Raw genomic sequence first — 14,972 nt, 5'->3', positions numbered from 1 at the left:
TTATAAGAAAAGATAGCCCCTGCCCAAAGAGCTTACAGCTTAACACCATGGGCAGAAGCCTTCAGTGTACCCACCATCATCAAGCAGCAATTAGGCAGCAATACTTGAGCCCTCACTCCTCAGCCAGTCATGAGACACTTGTGACCACTGCCCCTCACCACACCTTTGGCCATCCCAGTGCTAGTCATATAGGGCAAATGGAAAGGATCCTTTTTTTCCCCTCTTCTGGACAGCAAAGCTCATTTTTAAGTTTTCTTTTTCTTCTCCTCAGGTTGACTTCCCTTTCCCTCCCTTCTCACTTTATAAATTCTGCCCATTCATTTTCCTTATTCACCAAGGCTGCAAACCAGCATGAGTTTCCTGCATTCACTGTTCAAAAAATGGCGCCTGATGTAGGACACAAAATGTTGTGCATACAACACCCAGCATAGACTTTTCAAGCACTTAGGTGAAACACATACAAACCTCATTTTGCTGTGTTGTACCTGCATGCAACTTCAATATCTTTCAACGCAATTTTTATTGGCACATGAACACATTCATATCTGTTGATACAGCAATTTTTTGCCCTACAGTATCCAGCACCATGGATTCTAAACACTTTCTAGGTAATTAAATCCCTCTTTTTTCTTGACAAATCATTGTGGATACAGCTGGAGCAAAATTAAGTAATGAAATTAGAATGGGATATTAATGACAACATAAATCCCAGCTAAGATTTCAAGGGCCTGACCAAAGCAGTATGCAACTGGCATCAGGGGGATTTCAGCACCAATGAGACAGTCAGAATTGGAAGGATAGCATTCTGGCTGTAGCACTGGATTGGAGATTTGGTAACTGGCTCTACCCTAGATTGGAGCAAATTGCTTGATCTTACAGTGCCTCCGTTTCCCATATTTAAATGAAGACAACATCTTTGTTCCTGCAGAGGTATTGTGTAGCCAGGTTCAGCCAGGTCATGGGAGCCATATAGCCACCTGGATAGACAGTGTGTTTGAGAATTCTTAGGACAAAATGAGGTGAAATGTATGACTTCCTCAGGGTTAAGCTACAGTAAGAAGCTGTTAGAGGAAGCTACCAAACCTGTATAAGGAAACCTGAAGTTTTTGGTTAGAAATAAATGTAGAGATTCAAGAAGTGATCTGACACTGCAGTAGTTTAATATAAAATAGCAAACTGAGATTGTGTTGCATTCTCAGAGCATCAGAACAGAAGGTGAAGAGCTAAGGCAGAGAAATCCCTGTTTTACACCAAGAGAAAAAAAGTTCTGGTTGATGCTCCTGTAGTCAAGGCTTCTTTATTGGACGAACATCCTTTGATCCTTGGCTTGGCTGACTGCATCTGCACATCCCAATTACCAAACACTTGACTAACCACCCAGCTATTACCCGGTGGGTAGCAGCAACCATTTGCACTCCACTGCAGTATTAGTCTCACTATGCTCATGTGACTCTAATGAAAAACCATTCTGGTGGTATGCTGTGCACTCCCACTGGGTACATGGCTCAGGGACTTAAGTTACTAGAAAGAGAACCTCAGAGGGAGGGGAGAGGGAAAGGGACAAAGTATGTAGAAACACATATTCAATGTAGCAACAACTAAATTTTAAGACATAGTTGATACTGAGTGGAATCCTCCACCCCAAGGTGGGAGCCTATACCAAGCACAAAGAGAGTTAAGCACCTAAAATGGGATTCATAGAAGCCAGCAAGACGATAGCAAATAGGAAAGGTGTTAGGGTCCACCCTTAATGGGACTTACAAACCTAACTCACCCACAGGTGAGATGGCTGGGGGATTCCTCCAGCATACTGCCATGTTCCCTCTGATCCCAGGCCACTCTCAGGCTGTAGGCCAGACGAGGACTACTTAGGGAGTGAGGTTGCAGAACTGAACTGGCAAGGGAGGGGAACAAAGAAGAGAAGATTTGGGGCAGTGAGGAGGGGGGTTGGGGCAGGAATTTTTGTCTGAGCAAGGACTGTTGGATTTGGTTCATGCAGAAAGAGGAACCTAGAATCTAGTGATGTGAAATTGAAATAATGCAAGAAAGTACTTCTCTGTGTGTGTTGTCACTCTTTGCCTTTGTATACAGGATCCATGTTTTGTATTGCTAGGCAACCAGGCTTTAACCCTCTTGGCCCACACTTTGAAACATGCAGTCAAGGAAAACAATCAGGCAGACAGAGCTGCTGAGCAAGTCAACCGGCAAATTCCTCTTTGGAATTTATGAGCATGCAGGAGGCGTTTCCTTATGTCCATATTTGAAAATTCAAGCGCATGGTGAAGCTGGAGCGTGCCAGCAGCTTGCATTGTGTATGGAGGCAATTACCATTCAAAGAATGCATCAGTCTGGGAATGTAAAAGCTCCAGAGGAAGAGGTATGTGCTCACTTTGAAGGGGTATGGAAACAAATAGGGCCCTGTGTTAAGCACTTGCTTGTAAAAACAGGGAATTCATATAGAAAGAAATCCTCTTGAAAAGGATTCCTTTCCCAGGGGAACACAGAACTAATAATGTGACTTTTGGGAACAAAGTATAACAGAATTGTTCTTTGTTTCACACTATACTCACAGAGACGAGACGATCTGCAATAGGCTGAAGTCAATAGCATTTCCATTGCAAGAGAAAGGGGTGGAGGGTGTAGCAGGGGGCTCTCAGTCCTCAGTGTTAGCATTTTAAATGACAACATGAGATTTCATATTAATGTTTAGCATGCAATTTGTTCACTGTACCATGGGTTATATATTAATTATAGTGTAATCTAACTAGTGTTAGATTTGATACCACAAAAGCAAAACCATTATCACTAAATTGGACCAAATGTTATTCTGGGAGGGATGCTTTAGTTGAACATAATGTATTGGGCTCAACCCTGCGGTAACTGGCTGAAATTCCATGCTCTCCGATTAAAAAAAAAAAAGTTAAATTAGATGATGTAAGGATCCCTTCTGACCATAAAACACACAAACTCTCACCACACATAAATCATGGCATAGGTTTTTTTTGTTTTTCTTTTAAGTAATAGGTATAAATACAATGAGTCTATTTAAAATTAAATCTCAAAGTAGACAACTTTATTAAATCATGACAAGAGGGGATATGTAGTAGCATACTGCAAGATAATGCAAACCTCTAAGGTGGGTTTAATCATTATAGAAAGGCTTTCAGTTAATTAGGAAAACAAACTTAAATTTTAACTGCTAAGAACTGTCTGTTCAAAACTGTGCCTGGCTCAGGTAGGTGTGAAAAAGCACATGAGTACATGAGCACGTGCATTTGCCACAAAGAACTGGATTTATACATCTCCTATACTTGTCATTACAACGAAAGAATTAATGTACAGTTGCCTGAAATGGAAATACTTACTGGAGCACAGTTATTTTCTATTCAATGTACTTGAAAATACAGCAGCATATACCACTTCATAGGAACTTTGGGCAGTGTTAACTTCTGATTGGCATGACTAAAGTGCAATTTTCTCTGCATTGTGAAACAACAGTAAGTACCTACCTCAGGCAAGTTTGTGGGACTTTAAATTATATGGGCAACTCAGGCAAATTCACCTGAATGAAAAGATATTTGTACATTTAGTCACATGTATAGAGGCAATAAAGGGGGCAACATTTGTATTCGCTCAATTAGACGGATGCCTAGCCCTGATAATAGTTTTCCTCCAATTGTACTTTGAAGGGCTTCTTTTTACATATGAGACCAATTTGTTTAAAAGCAGGGAAATGTTCTTTATTAGTAACACTCTTCACAACAAGAGAATCAACTTGTTCCATTGATTCCATTTGGGTTTTTTTATCTTCCGGCAAGATAAGAACAGATTTGTTTAATCATTTTTTTACCTTTGCACACTGTATACAGTACTTACTGAAAGAGCGGGATGTTGCTATTTGTAATATCTAGGCTTGCCAAGCACTTTCCAGCAAACTTCCCCATGAGTGTCAACGTCACAGGTTTTCAAAAAGCAAACTGCCATTAAAAGCTGTATTGTTTAGGTACAGTCATTACTAAGTAATTTGCGTTCCTTCAGTTAAGATGTTGTAGTGGTGGAGTTTACCATGCTCTGTATTTGTGCAATATAGTGTTTTTCAAAGATGTGTTGCTAGTAGCGCTATTGATTAGTGCATAATATACAAACCTAACTGCAATCTTTAAACCATGACTCAGCAAAACATGGCCACTACAGTTAATTTTTTTTTTTTATTTAACCTTCCTTGTCGACAAGCTGGAATCAGGCTTGACAAAACTAGCAGCACAACCTTTTTTAATTCACTTGCATGTTTTTATGCTTAATAAACATATCAGGAAAAAGGGACATATAGGAGTAGTAGAACTATAGAGAAAAACAGAAGTAAAGGAAGTAACTGATCATCATGAAATTATGATACTGAACACTGCACCAGAAATGGAGGTACCATTTCAGCAACATCCCCTACCCTTCTGAGAACTTGAAAGAACAGGAAGACATCACTGCCTGGAAGATATTCACAAAGCTACTTTGTAATACTCAAGTAAATCCATTTCCATCACCACGGTACTTAAGTATCCACTCATTGTCCCTCTAACCATTCCCTCATAGGAGTGCTAAATCTACTAGGGGCTCTGCTGTGGGTGTAAGGGATGTGAGGAGATGCATACATGGGCCACATGAAGGGACACACTGGGGTGTGGGAAGAACTGCCTCAGTTCAAGCCTGAGTTTAGCTCCTTTCCTTTTCTGGTTCAGCTGCCAAGGAACAGAGGAATGGATCAGTCTACTGATTCATATTTTTAACTATACATTTTTAATAAATTTCAACCCAGTCCTAAGGCTCCAATTGTTCCTGCCACCTCAGGACAGTGGTTTTCCTGGTCTCCTTTCAGAAGGGGCCATGTCATTCCTCATGCTCCCTGGACTATAACTGGTCTCTAACCTGTTTTACTAGTACCTCTTTCCCTTTGCTCTCCAGGCCCTTGAGTCCCTGCCCTGAAGTCCTACCATGAAGCAATTGTGTGACTTAGGGTACAGAAACATGATGCATTTACTCCAGATCAGTTTATTCTGGATTTTGCTCTACTGTAAATTTACTCTGCACTAAGGAGTAGACACTCAATCAGCTCTCCAAAGCTAGCTGCACAGAGATATTAGGCAGCCAGAAAACTGGTTTGCATTTAGAAAACAGCTTCTTTGGAGTGACATTTCACTTATTCATAAGTAACTTTACACTGGAAAACAGCATCCCTGTGGAGTAAATGTTGTTCATCATGCATTTGCTAGACTTTTCCTCCTGAGTACACGTGGTGTGTGTCCACACCCACAGAACATTCATATACATACTCTTTTTCTTGTGATGTGCCGGAGATTCGCCACTTCAGAGCAGACTCAGTTAATCAAGTCTGCTCTGCACACAAGCTGAGGCGAACTGTGCTGCGCTCCATGCAATTGTATAAGGGGCAAAATGCACGTCAGTGCATAGAAAACGGTGGCAGTGCACTTTTGAACTAAAGCACCTCTGAGGTGGTTCAGTTCAAAAGTACGCCACCACCATTTTCTCAGCACTGATGCACATTTTGCTGCTTATACAACTGTAAGCGTTGCCGCGCCAGGCACTTTTCCAAGCTCCTGGTGCTGCAGAACTTACATGTGTAATAATGCCCTCAGATTCTACCAGCCCTAATTTATTGCTTCCATCAAGCCACTTCCTAGGCTGCCCATTATCAGGTTATTCCCTATGCCTTCATCTCATGACTCCTCTCCTAAATCCTGTGTGTTTTCTCCCCGTTCCTTTTCCACTGAGATCCAGGTTGGTATTTGGTGACTGGATAGCATTGCTGCTATTACTATTCCCAAGATCTCTCACACTGCTGATTCTGTCAGCTTTCTCTCCTCACTGAACCTTTTAAATGGGTTCCCCCTTCCCAGCAGGCCTAGCTCCATTCTGATGGTCTGGGGGAAAAAAAATCCAGGCTTCTGTGAGACCTGGATCTGAGCTTTTATTAAGAAAGACTGTTTTGCATTCAAAAGCTGGTCTAACTTTATTCCAACTGCATATTGGTCCAATAAAAGATATCACCTTAAGAAATCCTTGGTTAGGGACAGAAGTTACACGTAAACTGGTTTAAGTGATCAAAACTGTAACAGAAGATAAGTTCAGTGCACATAAACCAGTTTCAAAATGGCTAAAACTGGTTTGAAATAAATTTGGTTGAATGTAGTATCAGATGTAACTGATTGAGGTCTGTCCCAGGAGGACAGCCACCGGGAGATGAGGGACCCCCTCCCCCCCGTGGCAGAACAGGGAACGGGACAACCCACCATTACACAAAAAGCCCTGAAACCAAGGCAAACTTACCTCTTACAGGAGGAGAGGAGGCGGATGTGCTGTGCCAGCACCAAACGGGCATGCAGTTTGTGAGCACCTTGAGCCAGCACGTCATCCCTGGATGCTTCCCAGCCAGGATAAAAGCTGGCACTGAGAGGCATGCTGGGGAGGCACTGCAGGAGGCGCACGCGAGGCTGCTTCCCACATCAGGCATTGCCAATGCTGGCATGAAGCGTGGGACCTGGACCCAGAGCTGGAGCACCAGAGGGGGTCCCCAGCGGGGAAGAGGACCTTGGATGACATCGAGAGATGATGAAGACCATAAAACACAGAGTCAGTGAGTGGGAAGGGGATGGGTCAGGACTACCCCGAATTATTGTTGAAATCCATTTTTTGTGTGTAGTTATTTCTGTGTTTCTCCATTTTCTAATGGGGATCAGCCCCAAAAGGCCCTGAGGCAAGGGCAGGGCCAGAGTCAGCACTCCAAAAGTAGGAGTGGCTGAAGGACCATGGCCAATAAGCAGACTTAGCCTGAGGTCCATCTGGAGGCCAGGAACAACTCAAGACATCCAGGAACACAGAAGCTGAGAAAACCATTGTCTCCTTCCCCACGAGAGGGAGGAGAAGAGATAACATCGGAGGGTGAGACTTATGAACACTGAGGGCCATCCTAGAGGCTGGCACATGGATGGGGTGTAGGGGAGGCAGAGCCCCATGGATACCTGCCAAAGGTTGCAGCCAATCTGAGCGAGCCCACAGAAGGGGAGCCCACCACTGAAGAAATCATCAAAGTCATGGCAGAAGAGTCTCTCGGCTTTCCCCAGGGTGATCATGGGCTCATTCAGAGGTTGCTGAGATCCACACAGCGGCCAGCACCTGGCGCACATGCCAGGGCATCTTGCAAGCATATTCTTGAGACCAGGCAGGCACAAGATCAAACTGGTTTATGGAACTTGTGTCCTAAACCCTTTCCTGGTTGAAGTTAAATCAGTCCCCTAGCATCCCAGCATGCTCTGCAGCCCTGTTCCAGCCTAGCAGGGTTGGTCCTACCTCTCTCCTCCCTAGCTGGAGCACTATCACTGCTCTGACTGGCTAAGAAAGGGGTGGGGGTGGGAAACCCTGCTCTGGAGTGCAGCCAAGTCTGCCTGATAGCAGGGCAGCAGCCCTTGCAGGCATCCCCAGCCCCCTACCCCCTGACTGCTCCAGCAGCAGGAGGGGAAGCAGGGGTTTAATCCTCCTATTGCAGGGGGTGGCACAGGCATTGATAGGCTCCACTCGTGCACCCAGGGATGTGCACCCAGCACCTCGGAAGCCAGACCACAGTAACCTGAGGGAAAGTGGGGGTTTAATCCCCTCACTGCAGGCAGCAATGGCAGGGGCACCAACAGGGTGCCCTGGGCCATCCCTCTGAGGAATGCCCAGATGGCTATGGGGAAGGGACAAGGAGCAGGGAAGTGACCTGGTTGGGTGGGGAAGGAAAGGAGCTGAGGCTAGTTACGGAGCCCGACTCAACCCTGTCTCCCACTGTGGCAGCACAGCCCAGGCTGGGGCAGCCCCAGATGGCAGCAGTCAGTGCCCACTGCCTCCCACCTCTAGCCCCACATAGGAGGACATGGTTTGCAGGCAGATTGCTGCTACAGTGAGGTTCCCCACCCTCGTGCCTCTCCCAGTGCTGACGGCAGAGCAAATTATTGTGGCAGGTGGAAGTGAAGCACCCATCACTCACCGCCTGCTCACAGCGGTGTCAGGCACTCAGGGTGGGCTGCTGCAGGCCAGGGGCATAGGCCTCGGCTGAGGGAGGCAATAGATCACTGCAGCCTAATATGGCCCATCCCCACAACCCAAAGGCATAGGCAGCAACTGGTATGTGCCCTGCATTTTTGGAGTCAAACATGAATGTCTACTTACTTGCAAATTGGTTCAATCTAGACTTAGATTGAATCTTAGATTAATTTAGCAAAGATTGAATCAATTCAGGCTTTTTGAATGTCTGTCCCTAGCCCTTGTGTCTAGCATACCTTCTGTATCATCATGGCTACAATATCACCTGTACACTAGAGATTATGATAGCAAGATAGGAAATACATTTTAAAAATCACATCCAAAGAAGGATAAATATTTGAAATATTGAAAAATGCAGTGAACGGAAACATTTTTTTAAAATTGGATCTAGTCAAGTGAAACTTTTAACTTGGATCATTTAGAAAAAATTCATTTCAATCATTGACTTTTCTATTTTTTCCTTTTTAAAGTACATTTTAGCTTATGTTTCAAAACCAATGTCTTTTGAACTGAAAAATTGAGTTTTGCATTCTACAAATATATAAAAAGAGAAATATACATAATTTCAGAATTTTAAAATATGTAACAAAGCAGGAAATTAATCAATACTGCCAGTTTTCGACAAAATACTGTAGCTGTATGATGATACAGTGAAAAGATATTTTGCCAAAATTTCAAGACATCTCTAACTTCCATCATTCCAGAAAGGAAGGAAGGAAGGTATGAAGAAAGGGAACCCTAGGACCTGCAACATGCATCCTGGGTTTCTATGGTGATTTAGAATACATGGAATATACATTCTGGGCTTTTCTTCTATCACTGAGAATTTATAGCCCCAAAGGAAGGATTCTTAATCTGATGAGCAATATCAAGACTTTTCTCTGAAAACAGTACGAGTAGGAAGTTGACCACTGTATAGAGATATTTACCCTTGGATCATGTCAGACCCTTGCCACAAGTAAGAGTATGATTAGGAAAAATACATTTTTATTTTTATTTTCAGTATTTCCAGGGTTCAAACTTAACATTTTTCTTTAGGACATTGCAGAGTGTAGGGCAGTAAAAGAAAGTTAATCCTGATGTGGGTAGAGTAGATAAATTAATCCTGACATGGCATTGCTTCAGATTTGCTCTTTGCCTCGATGAAGTGTCTAATCATCAGGGATCCTGGTTTTCTCTGATTTAAAAAAAATCCCCAATTTTTGGTTAAAAAAAAAATTAACCGCAAATCCACATTTTTTCCGTGATTAAAATGAAACACCACATATATATGTGTGTGCGCATGTGTGGTGTTTCATTTTAATCACAGAAAAATGTGGATTTGGGGTTACTTTTTTTTAACTGAAAATTGGGGATTTTTTAAGATCAGAGAAAACCAGGTTCCCTGCTAATCATCATGAGGGGTGTTAGCAGAAGAAAGAACACTGCCATAGAAATAGCAATATCCCTAAGACAGAGAGTTTCGTTGGGATTTCTATACCAAGTTCTTTACATAAGTGTGCCAGCTACTTTTCAGGAAAAAAAAACATTGAGAAAAATGTACATAACACCCCACAAAGTGGGGAAAACTTTACTGATGAAGGAAAAGTATGAGGCAAACTACTCAGCAGATACCACAACTCTAGACCACAAGTCAATAAGTGCCTTTCTGTTGACTTAAATGAGTTTTGGATGAGGTCCTAAAATTTCATCTGCACTGGGGTTATTGTCAGAGTAGGATTAGCCAGCATAGTGGCAAAAAGTCTCGCTGCAGCTGTGGGGAATTATGGGTTCAAAATACGTAGCAGAATGAAGGCCTTATGGTAGAAACTATGACCACTGAACTGAATTACAAAACCTTCAGACTGTTGGGCAAGCCAAACATTATTAAAGTAGGCCCTCTTTGAAAAACAGAAGCAAATACAAACAAATGGACATTGAATTGGATAGAGATGGCAATACTTGGCAGGGGGTCGGACTTGATGATCTGCTCAGGCCCCTTCTGACCCTACCAACTATGAAACTATGAAATCAAGACTCTTGTATACGTGGGGCCCACACGGTTGCTCTTCCAACAATAAATTCAGTTTTTCACTCTAGATTGTATTTGCAATTTGCAAATTAATGGCACAAAGAAGCAGTGATAATTAAGGAGCAGTGAGATGTATGTAATGGCTTCCAGCACAATGTATTTTTATCTGATTGTTAATCCTCCTGATGATTTCTTTTCAGAAAGTAAGGGCTGTACAATGGCAGAGGACCACAATGCAAAAGACACCTTGAAACCCCTGGTGTTCCGTCTCCACGAGAGTGTTCCTAAAGTGGTCCGTGAAGTCTTGATGGAACGTGGCTGGAGTGAATTTGATGAACAAGAGCAGGACAAATCAGACTGGAATCTGTACTGGCGGAACACCCCTTTCCATGTGACAGACCACCATAACATTAAACCCTGGCAGAGGCTCAATCACTATCCAGAAACAGTCAAGATCACAAGGAAAGACTATCTGGCAAGAAACCTTAAACGTATGAAAGGAATTTATGGATCAGCGCTATATAAATTTAGTCCAGTGGCATTCATTATGCCAAACGACTATGTCAAGTTTATAGCAGAATATAGCAAGGAGAGACAATCCCAAGGCAGAAAGTCAAGCTACTGGATTTGCAAACCTGTGAATCTGTCTCGAGGAAGGGGGATACTCATTTTCCAGGACATTAAGGATCTTATATATGATTGTGTGGTCATTGTGCAGAAGTATATTAGTAACCCTTTGCTTATTTCTGGGTACAAATGGGATCTCCGCTTGTATGTTTGTGTCACTAGTTTTTGCCCCCTCACCATTTACACTTATGAAGAAGGACTGGTGAGGTTTGCCACAGAAAAGTTTGACCTCAGTTCTCTAGACAATGTATACGCACATCTGACAAACACCAGCATCAATAAATTTGGGCCCTCGTATAAAAAAGATAAAGTAGGGATTGGCCGTGGTTGCAAGTGGACATTCAGCAAATGCCGTTCTTACTTATGCAGCCGTGGCGTAGACGACCTACTTTTGTGGCAAAGAATCAACAACATTGTGACACTGACCCTTCTTGCTATCACCCCTTCTGTACCATTGACTCACAATTGCTTCGAGCTCTTTGGGTTTGATATTCTGATAGATGACAAATTCAAACCATGGCTTTTAGAAGTGAACTGCAGCCCAGCCTTACGTTTAGACTGCTCCATTGATGCAACAGTGAAAAAAGGACTTCTCCATGATGTCATTGAATTACTAAACTACAAACAAATTGACACCCTGAGACAAAATAAAATGGCCAGGACTAAATCATCCTGTGCTAGTAAGTCACAGGTCTCCATGAGTATTCACAGTAAAAGTGTGACTGATTCTGCCCCACATTTCCTTGCTTCTAGGCAACAACAGACTGAATGCACTGCCGCTTCTCCTGTACAATCTCTCTTGGAAGTTGCAGGAAGATCATTTAGCAAAGAGGCCATAGTGACTAGGAAAGCAGCCAGAGCACATCCAAGGAAAACACTGACCTCACAGCTCCGGGAGAGGATGAACATGCCAAAACCATGTTTCCCCTCCAGAGCTGCATCCAATAGCAAACCAATACTAGGAACTTTACATCATGTCCCTGTGCCTGGCCAAGCCACCCAATGGCTGCCCATTGAGTTATGTAAAAACAAATTAAGCATCCCTCCTTATTTTCTCACAGATCAAGACAAGAGGCCCTTTCCTCGAATAGGTGATTTTGTCCTTATCTTCCCTTTCAATGATGCTGCGCTTCAAGCTTCCAGAAATGGAATAGATGTAAAAGGCATCATACAAGAAATACACAAATTAATGAATGAACAGTTGTCTCAGGGAATACAAAAAGTAAAGGAGAAAAAAGATTATTTAACTATTCAAAAATGTCTATAAGCTACAACACGATGAAAGAGTCAGATTATAAACAGTACCAAGGGGTGCTGAGATACTAACCTGGTTGTTTAGCTTTAAAAGGACAGGTATGCTCTATACTTATCTCAGAAATATGGATATCACAAGACTTTAAACTGTAACTAGTACTATTGCTTATTTAACAATACCCCTATGAAATTATTTTTAAATAAAGGAATTACTAAATACTTTTAAAAGGTATTCTTCTGACATGAAAATAACACAAAGAGGAAAATATAAAGTTGCATTAATTTTCTTTTAAACATCAATCCTTGTCTCTGTTTAATATTTGTTTATGACTTTCTCCCCTGCAATTCAGGGTCCTTTGTTTATGCTGTTTTTCTCCCCTGGAAGGCTTTATAACTTTAAAAAGCTCATCAGTTTACATGCTGAAGCATACGGCGTTTAATGTCCATGCCTCTTAATTTACAAAGCTGCCAGTATTATAAGGATGCTTGCTTTTTTTGTTTGCTTGTTGTTGGGTTTTTTTACTAATCCAGGTCTGGCTCCGCTCAATTGAGCTTTCATAGAAACATAGAAAAGTAGGGCTGAAAGGGGCCTCCAGAGATCAGAACCTAACTCCCTGCTATACAAACCACCCTGGAGAACGCCTTGTCTAACCTTTTACTAAAACTACACAACCACAAGCCATAGCATCCTAACCTGCCACAGGTAAAGCCAGAAGACAACAGTGGTCAGTACCGTGCTGCTACCAGGGATGTTAAAATACTCTCAAGAGATCTGCAGATGCTTCCTCAGCCTGACAAAGGGTGCTTGTGCCCGAAAGCTTGCTAAGAAGAATTTTTCCAAGTATTTGAGTTGCTCTAATAAAAGATACCGGATTTACCCAAAGAACCTTGTTTGCCCTCAAGAAATCTGGCATGCAGTACATGCTGTGTCAAAGAAATATAATTCCAGTATAACTATTTTCATTTCCTTGAAACAGATATCTTCAAAAATTCTTATGAAATCTAATTACAAAAAAATCCTCTATGCCAGTGGTTCTCAACCTTTTTAGATTCAAGGCACTCCTTGCTACACTCAAGGCACAGAAAATATCAGCTCCTAGCTTTCTCGTGTTTCTTGTCTATGGAAAAATGACACAGCAATACTTCTGTTGCAAAGAACTCAGAAAGATCACAACAGGTCAAAACGCTTTTGCCGCTATGGACTCCTATTTGGGATCTCTGGGTTTATCTTTTGAATCAAGTTTGCAAAACCAAGTGCTAATATTGTGCAGCACCTTATAGACTCTTTAAAAGGATCTCATGGCACCCAAGGGTGCCACATACCTGGTTGAGAATCACTACTTTATGCTGTTCCAGAATGCTTTTCAGACTTTACAAACTCTAAACAAAAGAATCCCCGCAACAGGCTTTGTGAAAAAAATATTTCCATTAGGTTTCTCAAAGCAACAGAGGACTTCGATACTGAAGCTGAGCTGTAAGCTGCCAACACCCTACTCAGACCACTAGATCAAACCTCTTCTTGCACACAGTTCACTGAATGCCTTCTGGAAATGTATTGTTGTTAAACGGTCACTCCGTAGTGTTATGCCATCAATGCACTCGCTTACACCTGACTGACGGTATAAAACTTTCTCAGTAAAACCAAGTGGAAAAAATGCTACCACTAAATCAAAACTCTCCACTAATTCAAAACAGAATCATCCCACAGTGCATCTCTACTGCCACCAACTGGCTGTATGACAGTAACGGCACCTGCTATTAACCCACCGTACAGCCTCACATTTGTCCCAAAAGGGAAGATTAATTCTGGCTGCTTTGTGGATAATTTAACGATAATCTGATAATCTGCGGATAGCAGAGTCATGAGGTTGTCTAACTGTATTTTAATTTCCTTGCAAAATTCTCAAAGTGGTCATCCTGAGTACCTGTCATGATTGGAATCACAGAGGGATGTTTTGGGGACAGCACTGTCCATGTGTTAGACTGTTTCAACAAAAGGGTACAACATAGTCAGAATCGTGACCATTATTCATTCTAAGTGCCAAGATAATCTGTGACTGGGAGGGGCCATTGCCACTCAGAGTAGAAGAGCATGCTCCCCTGCTTTTGCAGTACAAAGCCTGAAAAGAGACAGAAACATGAGGAGCAGTGTGCTTTTCTATACAAAGAATGATTAAATCAATACTAATATTTTACTGTAGTTTCATTTCCCTTGGAAGGGAACTGGCCATTGTAAGTCAAAGTAGCTCCTCTTAATTTTTGTCAGCATCTGCCCCCTTCTGTTTGAGAGCAAGCTGGACATCAGTTATATATTTTGATGGTTCCTTTGCTTTTGCACTTCTAAATATTGCCTGATAATAGTAAATTACTATGTAAATAATGGTAGTTGTACAGGATAACACAATGACTATTAAAAACTTATAATTAATCTCTCCCCAAATGGTATTGGTATTCTTTGAGTTATAGTGCGGGGCAACTGCAAAGGGTTCTGTCACTGCACCTGGTCAGTGTGATGTTAGGATCCTGGGGGAAAGTAAGGTAGATTGGGCTGTAGCAGAAAGAGAGAGAATGAGTATGAGTGTGTGTGTTTGTGTGTGCACATGCACATGTGCAACAGCAAGGTATGGTGGCAGAGCAGTTAAAGGGCCTTGCTGCATCTCCAGAGGTCTGAATTTGAGGCCTGCTCTAGTTTTTTGCTGAAGGTTGCTCCTAGTCAACCCAGTTCTAAATAGGTATCTGTATATGCTACCAGCCACTTTGTTCCTTCATGCGCTCTCAGCTGCAGAAACCAGTGTGTGCCCCCACAGCCAGGCTATTCAAGAACAGATGCCTTGCTCTCTGACTCTCAGCAGACATCCCACCCTGGACCTGAGAAACCTCCCTTGAAATTTTTGCCCAAACTGGAACATTCCCATAAAAAGACAAGACTCATATATTTTAGTTTGGATCGGAAGCTTACCACAGAAATCCATGACACTGGGTATGTCTA

The 14,972-nt window shown here is 42.4% G+C and overlaps 1 protein-coding gene across 1 annotated transcript; it reads left to right on the top strand.

Annotated features, from left to right (window-relative positions):
• The first annotated feature begins 2,186 nt into the window (after nt 1-2,186).
• Nucleotides 2,187-14,391, top strand: TTLL2 (tubulin tyrosine ligase like 2). Its single transcript, XM_090031484.1, has 3 exons — nt 2,187-2,377; nt 6,349-6,642; nt 10,303-14,391. The coding sequence occupies exons 2-3, from the start codon at nt 6,390-6,392 to the stop codon at nt 11,994-11,996; spliced, it is 1,947 nt and encodes a 648-aa protein (XP_089887610.1). The 5' UTR covers nt 2,187-2,377; nt 6,349-6,389; the 3' UTR covers nt 11,997-14,391.
• Nucleotides 14,392-14,972: the final 581 nt, after the last annotated feature.

The sequence above is a fragment of the Crocodylus siamensis genome, chromosome 1, assembly GCF_052110815.1.
Source record: "Crocodylus siamensis isolate JL-2025a chromosome 1, ASM5211081v1, whole genome shotgun sequence".
In the NCBI taxonomy this organism is placed as follows: domain Eukaryota; kingdom Metazoa; phylum Chordata; order Crocodylia; family Crocodylidae; genus Crocodylus; species Crocodylus siamensis.
This window is presented reverse-complemented; position numbering and strand designations above follow the sequence as displayed.

What these genes read in the sequence shown, in the direction of transcription:
- TTLL2 (XM_090031484.1), top strand. Translation starts at nt 6,390, where the DNA reads ATGCAGTTTGTGAGCACCTTGAGCCAGCACGTCATCCCTGGATGCTTC. An exon ending in TGAAGACCATAAAACACAGA is followed by an intron (nt 6,643 to 10,302) that starts GTCAGTGAGTGG and finishes ATTTCTTTTCAG; the next exon opens with AAAGTAAGGGCTGTACAATG.